This window comes from Lycorma delicatula, chromosome 6 (genome assembly GCF_047948215.1).
Source record: "Lycorma delicatula isolate Av1 chromosome 6, ASM4794821v1, whole genome shotgun sequence".
Taxonomy (NCBI): Eukaryota; Metazoa; Arthropoda; class Insecta; order Hemiptera; family Fulgoridae; genus Lycorma; species Lycorma delicatula.
Window position 1 is genome coordinate 39,973,803 of NC_134460.1, and position 17,704 is coordinate 39,991,506.

General features: G+C 33.4%; 1 protein-coding gene across 1 annotated transcript in view; it reads left to right on the forward strand.

Moving 5' to 3' along the window:
* Positions 1–17,704, forward strand: part of GABA-B-R3 (gamma-aminobutyric acid type B receptor subunit 3) — a 348,787-nt gene that overhangs the window by 274,930 nt on the left and 56,153 nt on the right. The window contains exons 5-6 of the mRNA XM_075369585.1: positions 4,433–4,537; positions 6,768–6,833. Coding sequence (XP_075225700.1) covers positions 4,433–4,537; positions 6,768–6,833 — 171 coding nt within the window. The remainder of the gene's footprint in view (positions 1–4,432; positions 4,538–6,767; positions 6,834–17,704) is intronic.

A 17,704-nucleotide genomic window follows, 5' to 3' on the forward strand; every position in this document is an offset into this window, starting at 1 on the left:
TTTTCTTAAAAAACACAAAATGGCAACAGACAGAAAAATATATGTTTTCGGAATTATGATCACTCGTCATTTTTTCTTCAGCATATTAAATAGAATCACATCCTAGAGTTTGGCCTCACCTTTTAAGGATACTCTGTATATGTGTACATATAGGTAAGTGGAAAATGAGGGTGATTCAGAACAAATCGAGCCATGCGACATTTACGTTGAGAATGATTGACTGCCACGGGTCCACTTGATTGGCGTCTACACCCCTCACACGGATCGGGTACGGTGCCTTGGGCTATGATTGGACGTCCTCTAATGTGGAAGGGTCACATGGTAGAAAAGAGGAAACGGCTAACATCAAATATAGGGAACTAAACCGGTTGCCGGGAAGAAACTCACAGTTATCGTTATCTAATAAACTGTTGATTTACAAGAGTTATCCTAAAATGAATCTAAACGTATGGAATCCATCTCTAGGATACGAAGAGTAACAGAAATATTGAAATAATTTAAAGATTACAAAATAAATTGGTGAGGATCATAACAGAGACTATGTGGTTCATCACGGGTAGAAAAATTCATGACTATCTACGAGGGTTATTTTATTTTCAAGGTCCGATCGGTCACAAAATTAAAACCACAGTGAAAATAAAGCATATTTTATTTGTAACAAGTACATACATAGTTACGCTATTTCTCTACACAAACGCCAATCCGATTTAGACATTTATCGTAGCGTGGTACCAACTTTCCAATACCCTCGTCATAGAACGGAGCCGCCAGTGTTAACAGCCATGTTTCTACGCTGGTCTGCAACTCGATGTATGTGCCCAAATGTTGTCCTCCTAGCCAGCGTTTCATGTGAGCAAAGAGGTGAAAATCGGATGGAATAATCAGATTGGCATTATCACACAAAAAATTCCAACCAATCGTATTCTTTGTTTTTTAACCAATAATAAGGCGAGAGTAATTCTAATCATTATCAGGCACAAATTCCAACCAATCGTAATCGTTGTTTATTAACCAATCATAAGGTGAGAGTAATTCTTATCATCATCATGAACGAAATTCCAACCAATCGTATTCGTTGTTTTTTAACCAATCATAAGGTGACAGCAATTTTTATCATTATCAGACAAAAAATTCCAACCAATGTATTCGTTGTTTTTTAACCAATCATAAGGTGAGAGTAATTCTTATCATTATCAGGCACGAAATTCCAACCAATCGTATTCGTTGTTTTTTAACCAATCATAAGGTGAGAGTAATTCTTATCATTATCAGGCACGAAATTCCAACCAATCGTATTCGTTGTTTTTTAACCAATCATAAGGTGAGAGTAATTCTTATCATCATCAGACAAAAAATTCCAACCAATCGTATTCTTTGTTTTTTAACCAATCATAAGGTGAGTGCAATTCTTATCATTATCAGAGAAAAAATTCCAACCAATCGTATTCTTTGTTTTTTAACCAATCATAAGGTGAGTGTAATTCTTATCATTATCGGGCACAAAATTCCAACCAATCGTATTCTTTGTTTTTTAACCAATCATAAGGTGAGTGTAATTCTTATCATTATCGGGCACAAAATTCCAACCAATCGTATTCTTTGTTTTTTAACCAATCATAAGGTGAGTGTAATTCTTATCATTATCGGGCACAAAATTCCAACCAATCGTATTCTTTGTTTTTTAACGAATCATAAGGTGAGAATAATTCTTATCATTATCGGGCACAAAATTCCAACCAATCGTATTCTTTGTTTTTTAACGAATCATAAGGTGAGAGTAATTCTTATCATTATCAGGCACGAAATTCCAACCAACCGGAGTCTCAGGAGACTAAAACGTTTCCATTTGCTGGTGCTGGGAGAAGTAACCAGAGAAGTGACCGGGAGAGGAACCTTGGTGTGGCAACACAGGATGAGTGTCACTGTGTAGTGAACATCTCTTTGTCAGTCTACAAATAACAGCTACTTCTATTAACAACGAATATTTGTTTTATTTATAGTATTGTCCCCATATATTGGTACTGATAACATTGTTTCTATTTTTATTCTTTTCTACCTGTGATATATTTCTAGTGCTACTTAAGTATTCACCTTTATTTTTACCACACATAAATGGTGCTTTTTCTATATATGAAGTGTTGAACCTTTGTATGCTTTAATAAGGGATTTCGTCGGGGATCTCTCTTCACGTGATTATCATTAATAAAATTTACTTATGGTTCCCCCTATGAGGTACCGTTCTAATACTAACGGACAGAAAAAAATTACAGATATTTTCAAAATATTCTATTTCGTAAATTTGGAAATTTTAAGTTTAGTTGGTAAATGCAGTTGATTCTTCATATAAAGAAAGGATTTATCACTAATGAATACTCCACAACCAACTTTAAGAGAAACATTTTTTAGTAAGCAGTAATAGTCAGTCTTTCAAATGATTCTTTGTAGTAATTTATCCTAAACTCTCTTTACAGTGTAGTCTTCCAAGACAACTACCATAGTAGTTTATAGTCGATAACTGATGATTCATTTACAATCAAATAGTCTCAGCACATTCTTCAGCGGTATAAATCCATAATGAAAAACACCGTTCTTTCTTTTCCTTTTAGCCTTCGGAACCACCGTAAGGTATTAATTATTTCAGAAGATGAATGAGGGTGATATGTATATGAATGTGAATGAAGTGTAATCTTGTACTATCACAGGTCCACCATTCCTGAGATGTGCGGTTAATTGAAACCCAACCACCAAAGAACACCGGTAAAGACGATTTAGTATTCAAATCCGTATAAAAGTAACTAATTGCCTTTACTAGGATTTGAACCTTAGAACTCTTGACTTCGAGATCAGCTGATTCACGATGGCGAATTAACCACCACACTAGCCCGGTGGGCTAATGAAAAACAACTGATTTTAACAAATGTAACTAACGCACCAACAGGTGAGTGAATCAAGGACTATTGGACTAAGAAATAACAAAACTTGAATACATATGGCATTCATTGCCATATCATAAATTTTAGTAAAACTTTTATTTTCTTAACAATTAAACATTACTTTTTAAATAACCGATTAAATATTTTATTTTAGTTTTTATTACGGCTTCTCATATGGTCGTATACATGTATTATAATAAAATAATGATTGTGTAAAACGTTAGATAAAAATACTTGCTTCTTTCGGAGAACAAATCCGACACCAGTTAGATGTCAGTTAACCGTAAAAATATTTAGTCTAATACATAAAAGTTTACAATAAATTATGATTTATTCTGACAACAGAGTACAAAAAATGAGGAAAATTTCCTTACTAAAGTCAAAGATATAAAAGAGATGAGGTAGCTAGTTAAACATGACGCTTACGTTACGTGCCTACATATTCTCCCAGTAAAAGTACGTACGTACAATCAAACAATTAACAAGTTCCGTAAATAAATTATTAATACAAAAAAATGTAATTATACAAGTTAACAAAATTTATAATTAATCCATTACTAATGGATAAACAATGGTTGATCTCCGTGGCGGAGAGGTAGCATCTCGGCCTTACATCCAAGGGACTCGGGTTCGAATTCTGGTTAAAAATGGTATTTTTTATACGCTACAAAATTATATTTTCATATTCCCGCGTGCAAGCCTTCAGCTTCAAAGCTTCTGTTGAGAGTTAATTCTTCAAGTCATCTTTTTCCTCTGGGTTTGATCTAGCAAAATTTAGTCTGGAAAGCAGTGCTCTCTTAATGCATTTTTCTAATGGGATTTTAGAATTAATTCTTATTATGGTATTTTAATTAAGTTTGTACTTTATAACATAAGTGGGTGTTAAAGAGTATTTTTAATATCTCCAGTATTTTGTTTAATTTTATTGATTCCACAAACAAAATTATATTTTATTGGTGTAATACAGTCTAGAAGATAATTTTTGAAGCTTTTAAAATTCTGTATTTAAAAGGAAAAAAACAAATATTCTCAGAAAATTTAATTATATATCACTTTTTTCCTTATTTTCCGTCTGTAATCTCCGTGCCTCCCCCCCCCCCAACCATAAGTCGGATACGCAATTACGCATAAACTCAGCTCCGAGGGGTGCCTTCACCTCAAACTATCTCGGTAGGGCGCTAGACCCCACCCAAATAGCCGGGACTCTGTCATGTGTTACATGCCATGCCTGCAGCGGAGAAACCCCGCTTATATATCACCTGGCTATATCCATCATTACTTTATATATCGTTTAATCTAAAACCGAACTTCTTACTTAAAAAACAAAATTTTTCATATTACTTTCTTCTGTAATGTCTAACGCATACAGAAATCACACGGTTTGTTTAAAAGAATCAGTAAAATTAAAAAATTAATCGTTTTTTGTTCCTTTTTAACAAATAAATAAAATAAATATAAACTTTAAATAAAAGAAAATTATTTTAATTTATTTTTTCCAGGCTATCAATGATTTAGTTACAGAACTTGAAGAGGCAAATATATCTTGTTTAGCTACAGTAACATTTTCAGAATCAAATTTAATGGATCAACTAAAACTTCTAAGGGTAAGTAAATCTACAAAATCGTTATGCTTACCTTTGTGTATTTATTCATATATATATATATATATATATATATATATATATATATATATATATATATGAATAATATTTATTCATATATATTTATATAAATATATATATATATATGAATTAATATATATATATATATATATATATATAGAGAGAGAGAGAGAGAGAGAGAGAGAGAGTAAGTGAGATAGAACTTATAAAGTGGAAATAAAACAAAAATAATGAAATGTTTATTTAGGAATTAAATTGAGGTAATTTTTTATCTGTTTCTCGATAGGCGCTCAGAACAATCTTCATTCTTCTCATTTATAAAGAGTTAATGCAAGTTCATTCAAATACAATGTTACATTGACTGACGGAGAACTGATATAAAACATAAAAAGCTGAAGTACAAATTTATAATAAATTATGTCGTTCGTACGGCGTAAAAGTATGGTTGCCAGTATGCTTCTCAGTAATAGGAACGTTTTAATAAAATATTCTTCGTTTCATTACAGACAGAGATAGAAACATCTTCTAAATCTGTTAATACTAATTTGAGTTAAAAAATAAAATATTAAGCGAAATTTACAGAAAAAATATTTCTATATGGTTTAGAAATTCTCTGATTCAAGAAATTTAATTCTTAAATCATAATTTTAAATAAATAAATTATTAAATGGCTTTATACAATATTTTTAGGAAATGCTGCAAACAATTTGTGACTTTCTACACGTAATTAACCTTCTATCAGTGAATCCCAAACTGTGCGCCGCGGCCTCTTTACAGGAGCGCCGCGAAATATTGTAAAAACTTCATAATTAATTGAACTAAGACATTTATAATTATTAATTTAATGTTAATAAAATTAAAAAATAATGAAGATACACGAGTTTTATTTATTTATATCTCTTACGAATAGTCATACTTTTGTTTAGGGTAGGGCGCCGTGGAAAAATTATAATTGAAAAAGGACGCCGCGACTCGGAAAAGTTTGGAAACCACTAATCTATATTAAACATAAACAGTCCTTTACTAGGGGGTTCCGACATCTTAAAAGTCGATTTACTTGGATATTATTTGGTTATAGTTGTTAATTGTTTAAAAGTTATACAAATTATAAACAATAAATATTACTTAATCTAATCAAATACTAAAAATCATTTTACATTTTATTACAACATGAATTAATTAAAATGGAATTGAAGAAAACAAGTGATTATTAGTTTAGCAATTAACTAAAACTAGATAAATACATTAACTCTGATTTGTAGTTTTAAATAACAAACCACGCTGTTTTATAAAGAGTTAATGCAAGTTCATTCAAATACAATGTTACATTGACTGACGGAGAACTGATATTAAAATATCAATATATTTAATATATCTCTGTTATTCCTCTAAATCAGTCATTGTCGACGGTTTTAGCTCTACGGCCCCTAAAAAGTAAAAAAAAAACATATAGCGAATATTTCACAACCTCCAACCACAACCCAATAAAACATAGTTAAAACTATTTAGCTGCGACTGTTTGCGAAACTACGAGATGAAATGGGTGAAAAGAAAAATCTTTTCTTTTCCATACAGAAACCAGATGGTTATTGTGGAGAAAAGTGTTATAACCCGATTATTGGAATTGCTAGAGGAATTAATAATACTTTTTCAGGATAAACAAACGTCAATCTCAATGTCTTTACAAAATAATGAATACATGTTGCTGTTGGCTTACTTTTTTTGCGCCTTCATTTACGCCCTCCTCAGGGCCGGAACAGCATCTAAGCATAACTCAGCTCTGAGGGGTGCCTTCGCCTCAAACTGCCTCGGCAGAACACAAGGTTTCGCCCAGGTAGCCGGGACTCGTTCTTGCAGTACATGCCACGCCTCTAATGAGAGGACCCCAAAGGGGTCCCCTCACCGGGACTCCGGTCTTAATGCCCTGCCTCTAATGGAGAACCCCCAAGGGAATCTCCCACCGGGACTATGGCCTTACTTTTTTTTTATTATTATTATTAACCTCTGTAAAAAGATTTTTACGATAACTAATAATTCAGTAATAATAAAATTTTTTTAAAAATATCAGAAGTTATTAATGAAATAAAGTTTTATGTACTTTTCATTTTAAAACGAAAAGATATCTTTTCATCTGCAAACAAGATAAAAAAATTTAAATATAATTTTAAGATGCGGTTAAATGTTAGTAACATTTGTTTCATGTTTTTTCCAGGATTTGGATACAAGAATAATAATCGGCAGTTTTTCAGAAAAAGTTGCGCCAAAAATATTTTGTGCTGTAAGTAAAAAAAAAAAAAAATTAATCAATAGTTTGTTTTATTTTATGTTTTTGTTAAAAATCGTACTAGAAGTCTACTTGCATGTTTCATGAAATTATTTCTGCATGAATTTTTCTACTATTATTTTGTAAAAGTACGCTTCAAAATTTCAGGCCTAGTTCGGAATCCAATAACCTCATTATATGCGATGTCTGTAAATAAAGTAATGAGACTGGTTCAGAAAACTTTTTATTTACAATCCAAGTATACATGGATTCTACCACCTTCAATTAGTTCCCTTGGGAAGCCACGCAACGTCTCATATGGTTTTTCCACTCTTCCTAATAGTGTTGAACTCAGAAACCGGAATATCCTTCAGATGGTCGGTTAAATGTTTTTAAATATTTTCTACTGTTCCAAATGAGGTGTTTTTATTAAGTCTGAAACAGGAAAAAGTCGCAGGGACTCAAGTCAGGTGAATAAGGTGGTTGAGGAACTACAGGAATGTTTTTTCTTTGCCAAAAACTCATTAATTGAGAGTGCAGTGTGACAAGGTGCATTGTCATGATGCAGCATCCAATTGTCTTTGATGGGTGACCTCACGCGGGCAACTCTTTTCATCAGTCTTCTGACGTTACTTTCGAAGAAACAAATTAGCATGGTTATGATTTTTGATTTGCTCATATATGCTTTTTTGGGACGTGATGAGTTTGAAGTGTGCCACTCTTTGCTCTGGTGTTTTGTTTCTGGGTCCTATTCAAATATCCAAGATTCATCACCAGTAATAACACTTTTTTTTTAGAAAATCAGGATTAGTTTCAATTCTTCCTAGAAGATCGCGACGCACTTCCACCCTGTTGTTTTTCTGTTCAACGGTGAGGTTTTTTGGAACCAAAAAATTTTACATGTCCAATTCGTTTGCCTGTTGTACGGTTCAAATTCAATTGTTCTGCAACCATTCTGACAGTTAATCGCCGCCGGTCGTACCATCCAAACCCAGTAGGGGGAAGACGCCCACTTTGTGACGTTACGGGTCGCCACACCACCCCCTCCGTTCAAAGCCCTGAAGGGCTTTACCGGAAGTCGTCTTTAGACCCTTTAACTGATTACATCTCACAATCATCAACCAGGCTTTGGTCGGGATGCCACCCATGTAAATGCCTCGACATTTGCATCAGTAAAATACAAATCAAATTTCGCCTTCACATAGACCTCAAACGGACACTTTCACATCCAACCTAACATGATTCCCTCAAACTAACTGACCGAAACCGCGGAAGCGCGAACCCCCGCTCCTAGTTAAGATTTGACAGCACCGTTCGTGACTGTGAATGCCTCAGAAAACGAATGAATTTATAGTTAAATCAATGCTACACTCATATCAATCAAAATTATGTCTTACGCAACATACAGATTCAGACCTACACCCAATTAAGTCGACCAGTTTAGGTCACCTAACAAGGGGAACACAACCTCATTCCGGCCCGCGCAGGAGCCGGGGACAAACCCCGCACCCGGCTGTACCGTATCAAGTCTCTGATTTCCTCAACATTGTCACTTTTTGACGTTAATGGTCTTCCAGAGCGTGGATCGTCCACAACTGATTCCCGGCCATCTGAAAACGTTTTAAACAACCTAAAAACTTAGGCTTGTTATACAGCATCATCTCCATACGCCCTTTTCAATTTTGAAAAAGTTTCAGTAGCATTTTAACCGAGTTTAACACAAAACTTGATTGCACAACTTTGCTCATTCGTATCACTCATTTTTGTAACGCACAACAAAACTCGTTTCACGAAAAATTTGTTTACATTTCACGTGGCAGCAATAGACTAAAAATATTAATACCTAATATAAATCAGCTGTTCATATAACCATATGTTTACTAGTAACTAGTACAGTGTTGCCACTTTGGCTTCAAAAAAAAAAAACTAGTCTCAATACTTTATTTACAGACCTCGTATACCATGTGTATTTAGAAATTATACAATGCAAAACAATATCATGGATGATAAAATTTCTAAAGATAAAAAAGAAGTATTATTCGTAGGTTTAAATAAGTTTAAAGTTGTCCTTTAAATTAAAAATTACCACGTTTTCATAAATGACAAATTATTTCCATAGTAAAATTTAATAAAAAAAAGAACCCAACAATCGATAAACATTGCATTGATAAATATATCTAAAAACTATATAATTATTAATTTTTACTAAAGTTTTCGGTTACTTATCAATTACAAATTGCTTTTCATTTTCAAAATTTTGCATAAAGTTCCTTTTATACGTCATATGTATAAAAAAACACATATACAAAACATTTAGTAAGACCTTTAAAGTAAAATAAAAGAAATTACTCGTATAATAAGTAGATATTTTAATATATATATATATATATATATATATATCCATGCTTGAAACACTCTGCTGATCCTATTGTATTAAAGATTTATACAACAAAAACTGAAAAAAAGAGTAGACATTACAATTTAAACCTGAGGTTGAATTTTAAGACCAACAATATATCTTATTTTAAATCAGTCTACTTTAAACGTCCAATAGGTTTACTTTCGTTAAATAGGAGTTTAGTTGCTCTTTGTGATTAGAAGTGTGCCATTTCTTCAGACCTAACTTAACCATCCAATTTCCTGTGAAAGCCTATGATCATCTTTCACCCTTCCATCCTTCTTTCCACTCAGTGACCTGATACGATGATACTGATGACGAGTGCAGAATATAACTTGAACACCTCATACCACAAACCATTCTGTTAGTTAAAATAGTCTATCTAGTTGAATACATTCAAGATATGTGTATATCAGAGGTAATTTTACTAAAATAAGATAGTAAATAGAAAAAAAAAGCACTAAACTTATAATTGAATTTTACTGTATTATGGTAGTCTAGTTTCATTTTTACTACATGCTTTCATTATTCGTTTTTATACTTTATTATTTGTTAAATATATTTTTATAAAAATGGATTTTGTTAAAAAGTTAAGAAAAAGTTAAAATAGTGTAACTAAAACTCCAAATGGACTAATAAAATAATTAAAATATAGATATAGTGATTAAAAACGAAAGATAAGTCTGTTTTTGAACCCACAAATCTCATTATCAAAAACTGGGTTTTTGACTCACGTTAAATTTTGTTTTCTTAATTAATGTGCAATATTCAAATTAAAATCAATCAGAGATTTTCCAATAAATAAAAATTAAACAGATTTTTATTGAATTATAATTATAAATCGATTTTTCGAGGCTCACATAGAGGATTGAATTACGACGAAAATATTATCCTTCGGAAAAGATACTCTTACCTTTGATTTTATGTCGGCATGTTTCGTTTCTTTGTTGCAATGATTTCGAAAGTTTAAGAGATTTCTTTAAAAAATTGTTATTTTCATTCTCAAGGCGTATATCAAAACGTTTCAAACATTTTTAGCCAAGTAATAATAAAAACTCCCTTTCAGCTCGCTGGAAGGCAGAGTTAGATTTCACCGGTGTTAAGAAGGGTATAAAAAAGATTTCCACCTTAAAGTTAAGAAAAACTACAAATTTATTCAATACGACAATAGTTGCATGTGAAAAAAAGGTTCACATACAAGCCCCATCTTCTTACAATTCCAGCGACATTTTGGTAACCCCTTGCCGTAAAGATTGGTCAAATCCAAAATTGTTTCAGTCAAAGTTTTAGGTAATGTTTAGAGGACTAACGACCACTTTAAACCGATGCGATACTGGGCTTATTAAGGGAGGTATAATTTATTGTCTTCGAAAACCCATTTTTTCCAGTCCTGGGCCAATGGTTGGTGATATCAAAAAACTTTACTTAGGTAAGTTTTAGGCTCTTACCTAAATAATAGTAGAAACTAAAACGAATTCAATATTTTCCTTAATAAGGAAGTTATAGCGATATTATGTTTTTTCGAAAAAGCCCCCCTCTACCATATCCACCCCCATGGTCCAATTTTTCCCATTAACGAACTCGACCGAGATTTTTGGTCGTTATATTTTATGTATTAATTTGAAAGTGATTGGCGCAAAATTATGGCAGTTATCTTGTACACAATAAAGTGATATATACGAGGGTTATTTTTTTTCAAGGTCCGATCGGTCACAAAATTAAAACCGCAGTGAAAATAAAAAATTTATTATTTGTAACAAGTACTTACATAGTTACGCTATTTCTCTAGTCGCCGATTTAGACATTTTTCGTAGCGTGGTACCGCTACGAAAAATGTCTAAATCGGAGTGGCATTTAGACACTCGATTTAGTGTCTAAATCAAGTGTTTAAATGCCATACTGTTGTCGTCGAATGCTTCGACGGTTCGTAATTTATAACCTTGTGGTAGCCCTGAAAAGACCCGTTTTTTGGGTTTGCTCTGAGAAGAGCTGTTGGGTCCGGAAGCTGGTCTCCGGCGAAGTGGGGGAGTTGCGGCTCGTCCATTGAAATCAGACCGCGCTTCCCCTCAGCGGCAGTTGGGTCCCCTTTACAGCTTGGCAGTGGTGGCTCCCAGAGCCCCGCAATGTCGGGTCAGCGTCGGGTCATCTTTCACCGGTGCGGCCGAGGCGGTTCTCCCCGAGCGATCCCACTCTGGGCCGGCTTGTGCTGCTAAGTCCGCCGACCAGGGCGATTGAAGCGCGGCGAGCTGGAGCGGGAAAGTAGCGTCCGCATCCTGCGGCTCCCTTGGCAGGCCGGCCAGGCCTGCTGCGGGGATGTTAGCATTCGCCGGGAATCCCACATTGAGGCGGCCAACGAGCTTCTTCTGTCTTCTTCCATCTTCTTCTTCTTCTTCTTGGTCTTCTCCAGGTTGTGGTCGACGATGAATTAATTATTCACTCTCGAGCACGCTCTTTTATTGGAACCTGAGAGTGTTGGGGCCGCAGCGCCACTATGGCGGGAGAACTGCGCGATCATCTGCGCGGCGGGAGTGACGCTTGTACCAGTGCGTACGTATACTGTGCTCCGCTCCGCTGCAAACTGAGCCACTACCGATGTCGTCCGCCGATATTAAATTAGGGATATATGTGGTAACACTATGTACTATACTAAATCAGTTTTTATAATTAATGTTGCCGTATTTCATCAATAACATCGCCCTAAGTAACCATAACTTCTTTTTCATTTTACATATAACCTAATCAATCTTCCTTAAATAACATTAGTTCCGTTCCATATTCACGGCATTTTTACGGTCTCTAACCCCCGTGAATAAGGGTATTTTACTGTACAACATATAAATCATGCTCACTCTACAAAAGGATATGTTAAAAAAGAAACAACCACAAAAAAAAACAGTATCAATAATATGCCGAAAGAAGTGAAATTACTAATTAAGCAAAAAAGGTTGAATTTATTTCCAGCGAGCTGGATTTATATTATTGCAAAAGTTTTAATATTTTTAATAGCCTAATGATTTATCCCCTAATGAATAAAGGAAATGAAAAATAAAATAACACACCACCGTACTCCACACTTTCCCCAGTAAGCTTGGTATAGAATTCTTATTGTTCTCGAGGATTAACACATTAATTTTGTACAATTTTTAAATTATTATCGGTAAAGAATTGCAACTGAATATTCAGTACAACCTACTAAGAATATTCTTAAACAAACTAGTCTACTTCTTAAAAAGATTCAAATATGTTTTTAAAATGTTAACTTTAGCTTAAGGTATACCGTTTCATATAGCTGTATCATACGCTGAAAATTGCATTAACTCATCACTCTACTACATTAAATTATTCACTTTACGCCCTACAAATTAAAAAAAAAAGAAAAAGACTACTAGTACATTAACTAGCAATAAAATGGATGCTATCTCTTACATTTTTTATTTATATTACAACACACTCCATTTTTTAAAAAAATGAAAAATTAAGAATCCACTTTAGTTTTTTATTTATTCACTTTACTATTTTTTTTATGAAGGAACGTTTTCACCCCCCACTCCCTTAAAATGTTTCTTTTTTGTTTAAATTATTTATATGGAAGAATATTTTACACAATTCTTTTCTCTTGAGCTGACATTTAATATGCAAAAATGTCATTCTACAAGCAATGGTAGTGGTTAAACATTTTAACCACTTTATGTTAAAATTTACAATTTATATTTTCATTTTCTTTATTTCACGAGCTGTCTAAAAATTTAATTTTAAAATACATGATGAAAATTTATTGACGATTAAAATATTAACACATTTTCGGTATTATGAATTCACAAAAAAGGATTAATAAAATATGTTATAAAACCAACAAAAAAATTATATATATAAATCTGCAATTTGCAAAAATAAATTGGGTGTGTTCTAGTAAAAAAATTTATTTTCTTTGTCAGTGAACAATGATGACAGCTTGATTTAAATTTATCTGATATATCTTACTTCAGTTTTAGAAGATACCATTTAAACTGTGTATATATATATATATATATATATATATAATTAAACAAAAGTTCTTAAATATTCTATTCTTTAGTAAGCTTAAAAAGTAATTAAAAAACCATTTACATAAAATAAACTGCTTTTTTAAATTTTATTTCATTCAAATAAACGATTACTAGCACATGAAAAAATATCGGTCGATTCAAAAAGAAATTCACAACAATAAAAACGTACAAAAATTTATTGAGCTAACTTACAGATTCGATTGAGGTCTCATTTCTTAAAAAAACACATTAAGTTTGTCACCCAACATTCACTTTAGTTCTACATGACTTCCATTTGTAATACGATACACATCCCATCTGAAATCGATTCATTCCAATCTATAGCCAGTAAGTCAGACGTTACCTCTGCAGCTGCGACATTAATTCGAAGTCTTACCTCAAAAAGATCAGCAAGCAAAGGCGGTATATAAACCTGATATTTAATGAAACCCCACAAGAAAAAATCTAGCGGGGTCAAATTTGGAGAGCAAGGTGGCCATGCGATTGGACCTCTTTACGACCAATCCACCAACCTGAGAATCGAGTATCAAGAAAATCTCGGACTTCTAGGCGGCAGGGAGGCGATGCCGTTTCTTACTGATGGTAATGGCGTACATTTTGGTTTTCATCATCATCTAATCGAGGAATTAATAAATTTTATGTAGAAGATTAATTTTCTGAGAATTAGAAAAGCATATCCAGACAAACGATACCACTTACGGTTGCTTCCTGAAAGAAGAACGGGCAGTTCTGTCTGGAAGAACAAAGCAATGTTTTTCATTACTTTCATAAAAGTTATACTTTACTTTTTCAATATTTATAAAGAGAATTTTCTTTTTTGTTAGAGATCACTTCTTTATAAATAATTTTTTCCTCAATTTTCCCCACAGAGTAAGAAAGCTCCTCCTAAAATCAGAAATCTTTTACGCAAAATTTGGGAATCTTGATACTTAGATTTTATTTTGGTAATCATGACTTGACCGGCATAGCCGAGAGTCAGACAATACTTCCTCAGCTTTTATATATATATATATATATATATATCTCAGAACCATGTTATAAATACAAGGTAATCAATATAAAACGTTAGCCAAAAAGAAAGAAAAAGGTAGTGGTGTCTGAAAAAATCATTTAAAAAGCTAATAGTAAAAATTCTATAATATAGTAATATTTTATTGGCTTTTAATATATTACGAAAAAAATACTTTAAAATTTTATTACCTATAGGCTACGAAGTTTCGTAGTCCTTTGTTACATGAAACAATCGTGGTGGCAACAGCTTAATCGTATGATATTCCTTTTAAATTGATGAAGCGGCTTTGAAAAAAAGCTGTCTAATCTTGGCTTATAAATAACTTATGAAGACCGTACTCCTGGATAAGCGCAAACAAATTTGAATGTTACAAACCGCTAACCGACCGAATCCAGCAGACAGAAATAGATACAAAAACTATTGGATAGTTTATTTTTTAAAAATCATTTTTTTTAAACGCAAAGATATCTAAACCGGATTTTATGATTAAATCTAAAACGCAATAATAAAATTTTCAATTTAGATAAATAATATAGTCTAATAATTTTAATTAATTGTTCACTTCATAACTCAACTTTAATGGTAGGTGACAAAAAAAAATATTGTCAATTTAAAAAATAAAATCAACAGTTTTTAATGAAACATGCATTATGATTTGATCTAATCTAAACAACAATGCTTGCAAAGTTTAGAAAAAAAGCATTTTTTTCTAACAATCTTGCCAAATGTATTGTAATATTCAGTTACGAATGCATGAATGTAAGGAATGATACACTGGAGATAATTTTTTAGTTAACTATTTTAAAGTATTTGTTCGCTCTTCTTGCTAAACCACAGGCTCCCTTGCACGCACGCACCATTTATTATACCCAATGGCAGACTTACTTACTTCGTAAATACGTTGTATCATTACTACATCTGAGCCATTGAAGCAATCAGGTCGTAAAGAAAGGGATATGTTAGGAATGAAAAAAGAGTCTATTAACTTTGGTCATAAGATTTTTATTCCTTCTTCTTCTTCTTCTTCTTCTTCTCCTCCTCCTCCTCCGGGCCGCATCCTGCAGTTGAGTATTACACAGCCCAGGGGAGTGTCCTTTACTCTAACGGGCCTCTACGTCTCGGCCCGCCGGTCGGATCTCACTTTCCGCCAACCTCAAACCCCCAGAGTAGGATCCACCAGGCCCGGCTATGCAGTTCCTGGGTCCCTACTCCGGGAGCCGGGTCTCGGTCTTTATGCCAATGCCTCTGACGGGGACACCCCGAGTGGGGCATCTCCGCTGGGACTCGGTCTTTTTTGCTCGGAGATGCGTGAGGATGCGTGCTTGCACTCGTGCAAGCACGTGGGAACGGCAGCTCTACAGAAGGCTGTCCCTCATCCCCGAACTCCCCGATCCCTCTCCTGAAGAACCCTCGCCACGAACCCTGCAATATTGGTTATACGATCGAATAATATATAGCTGATGCACATTACAGTTCATTCAAATGTACCTGATAGACTATCTCATGTCATAAATAATTTTTTTTTATCTTCCCTCTGCAAATCAACAGTACGTAAAAGAATGAATAAAACAGTTATATTTTTAAACTCTCAACATTTATTTAAATGAACAATTTTTTGATAATTCACTTTCTTCTGGTTGTAGTTTTTTTTTTGTTAAATACTTTTATTTATAGTGACATCAACAATTCAAGTTATTAGCGACTTATCAGTATAATGTAACTGCACCGGTAAATTGGTAGTCTTGAACAAACTCAGGGTCAACTACTCCCGAGACGTGTGGCCAGTTGAAACCAAAACACCGGTATCTACGATCCACTATTCAAATCTGAATAAAATTAACTACCTTTATTAGGATTTTAACCTGAGAACATCGACTTCGGTATCAGTTAATTTACAATGAGTTTATCACTAGACCAACCCGGTAGGTGATTTTAGTTTTATTTTATATAAAATTCTCCCAAAAAATATAAATTACATGGTTTATTTTGAGGTATATTATCATTATGATTTCCGATTATTCCTCTTTAAGAGAGCGTGTGAACTTGAGCCAATCATGGCTTTACTTCCTTCTTCTCTTTTTTTTCTTCTCAAAACCTCTTTTTCCATTCACTATGTTTCTTCTTCCTCTCCTCCATCCATCTTCTTCCTGTCGTTTCACTTTTGGCTCTTTTTCAATTTTCTTATTTCTAATTTCATCCCTAAACTTCCTTCTGTCTATGATTTCTTCTTCTGAGATGTTGGGTTGTTCCAGGTCGTCTTGTGTTTCTTTCACCTAAATGGACTTTAATTTACTTGCCTTGACGATGTTGAAAGTTTTATTGGCGTGTCCATCTTCACCCATCCTGCATAAGTGCAATGACCTACGCTTTAATATGCTTCTATATATGCTATATTCGGAGGAACTGGCTCCCAGCAATTACCTTCTCTTCCCAAACTAAAAGAATTGGCACACTGAATGAAGATTTATTTAATATAATAAGTTCAAAACTAAGACATCACACTAAGACATTTTGCGGAGTTGGACAGATTGCATTATACTAAGTGTATAAAAATCCTGAAATTCTTTGGTCTAAATCAGCGATTCTCAACCTTTATACCTCCCCGATTCCCAAAAACTAAAAATCAAAATATAATCAAAACTAAAATCAATATATATATATAATGAATATTTCGCGACCCCTCAAACCCAATCCAATGAAACGTAGTTAAAACTATTTAGCTTGCTAAACTGCGTGATGAAATGGGCGAAAAGAAAAATATCTTCTTTTACATACTGAAGTCATATGGTTATCGCGAAGAAAAATGTTAACCCGGTTATTGGAATTGCGAGATGAACTAATAATATTTTTCCAGGACAAATATACATCATTCTCAGTGTTTTTATAGAATGAATATACTTTGCTGTTAGCATACTTAGCTGATGTATTTTTTACATTTACACTACTTGAATAACATATTATTTATAACTTGAATAACATTTTATTAATGACAGACGAAATTCATGCTTTCATTAAGAAACTTGATATCTGGATTATTTACCTTCAAAGCAAACATTTTGATATGTTTCCACTCACTTCCGATTATAAAGAGAAATATTCGGGTGAAGAAGACACTACTATTCACCACATTTTGGATATCATGAAGATACATTTACATGAGCTAAAAATTCAGTTAGAGGAATATTTCCCGGAAGATAAAAATGATTTCTCGAAGAGATGGTACTGAAAACGTAGTTGCCGGTTGAGATTTAATATTTAAGTTAACAGTTGAGATTCACGATCAGCTCATCAAATGCCTGCCGATAAACGTTATAACTACAATTCACATCTGAAGACTGATACGTTCTGACTTGTCGAAGCGAATGTGGAAATTAGTCACAGAAGCATTAAAAATATTAATCCTTTTCGCCACGTCTTATCTCTGTGAAAA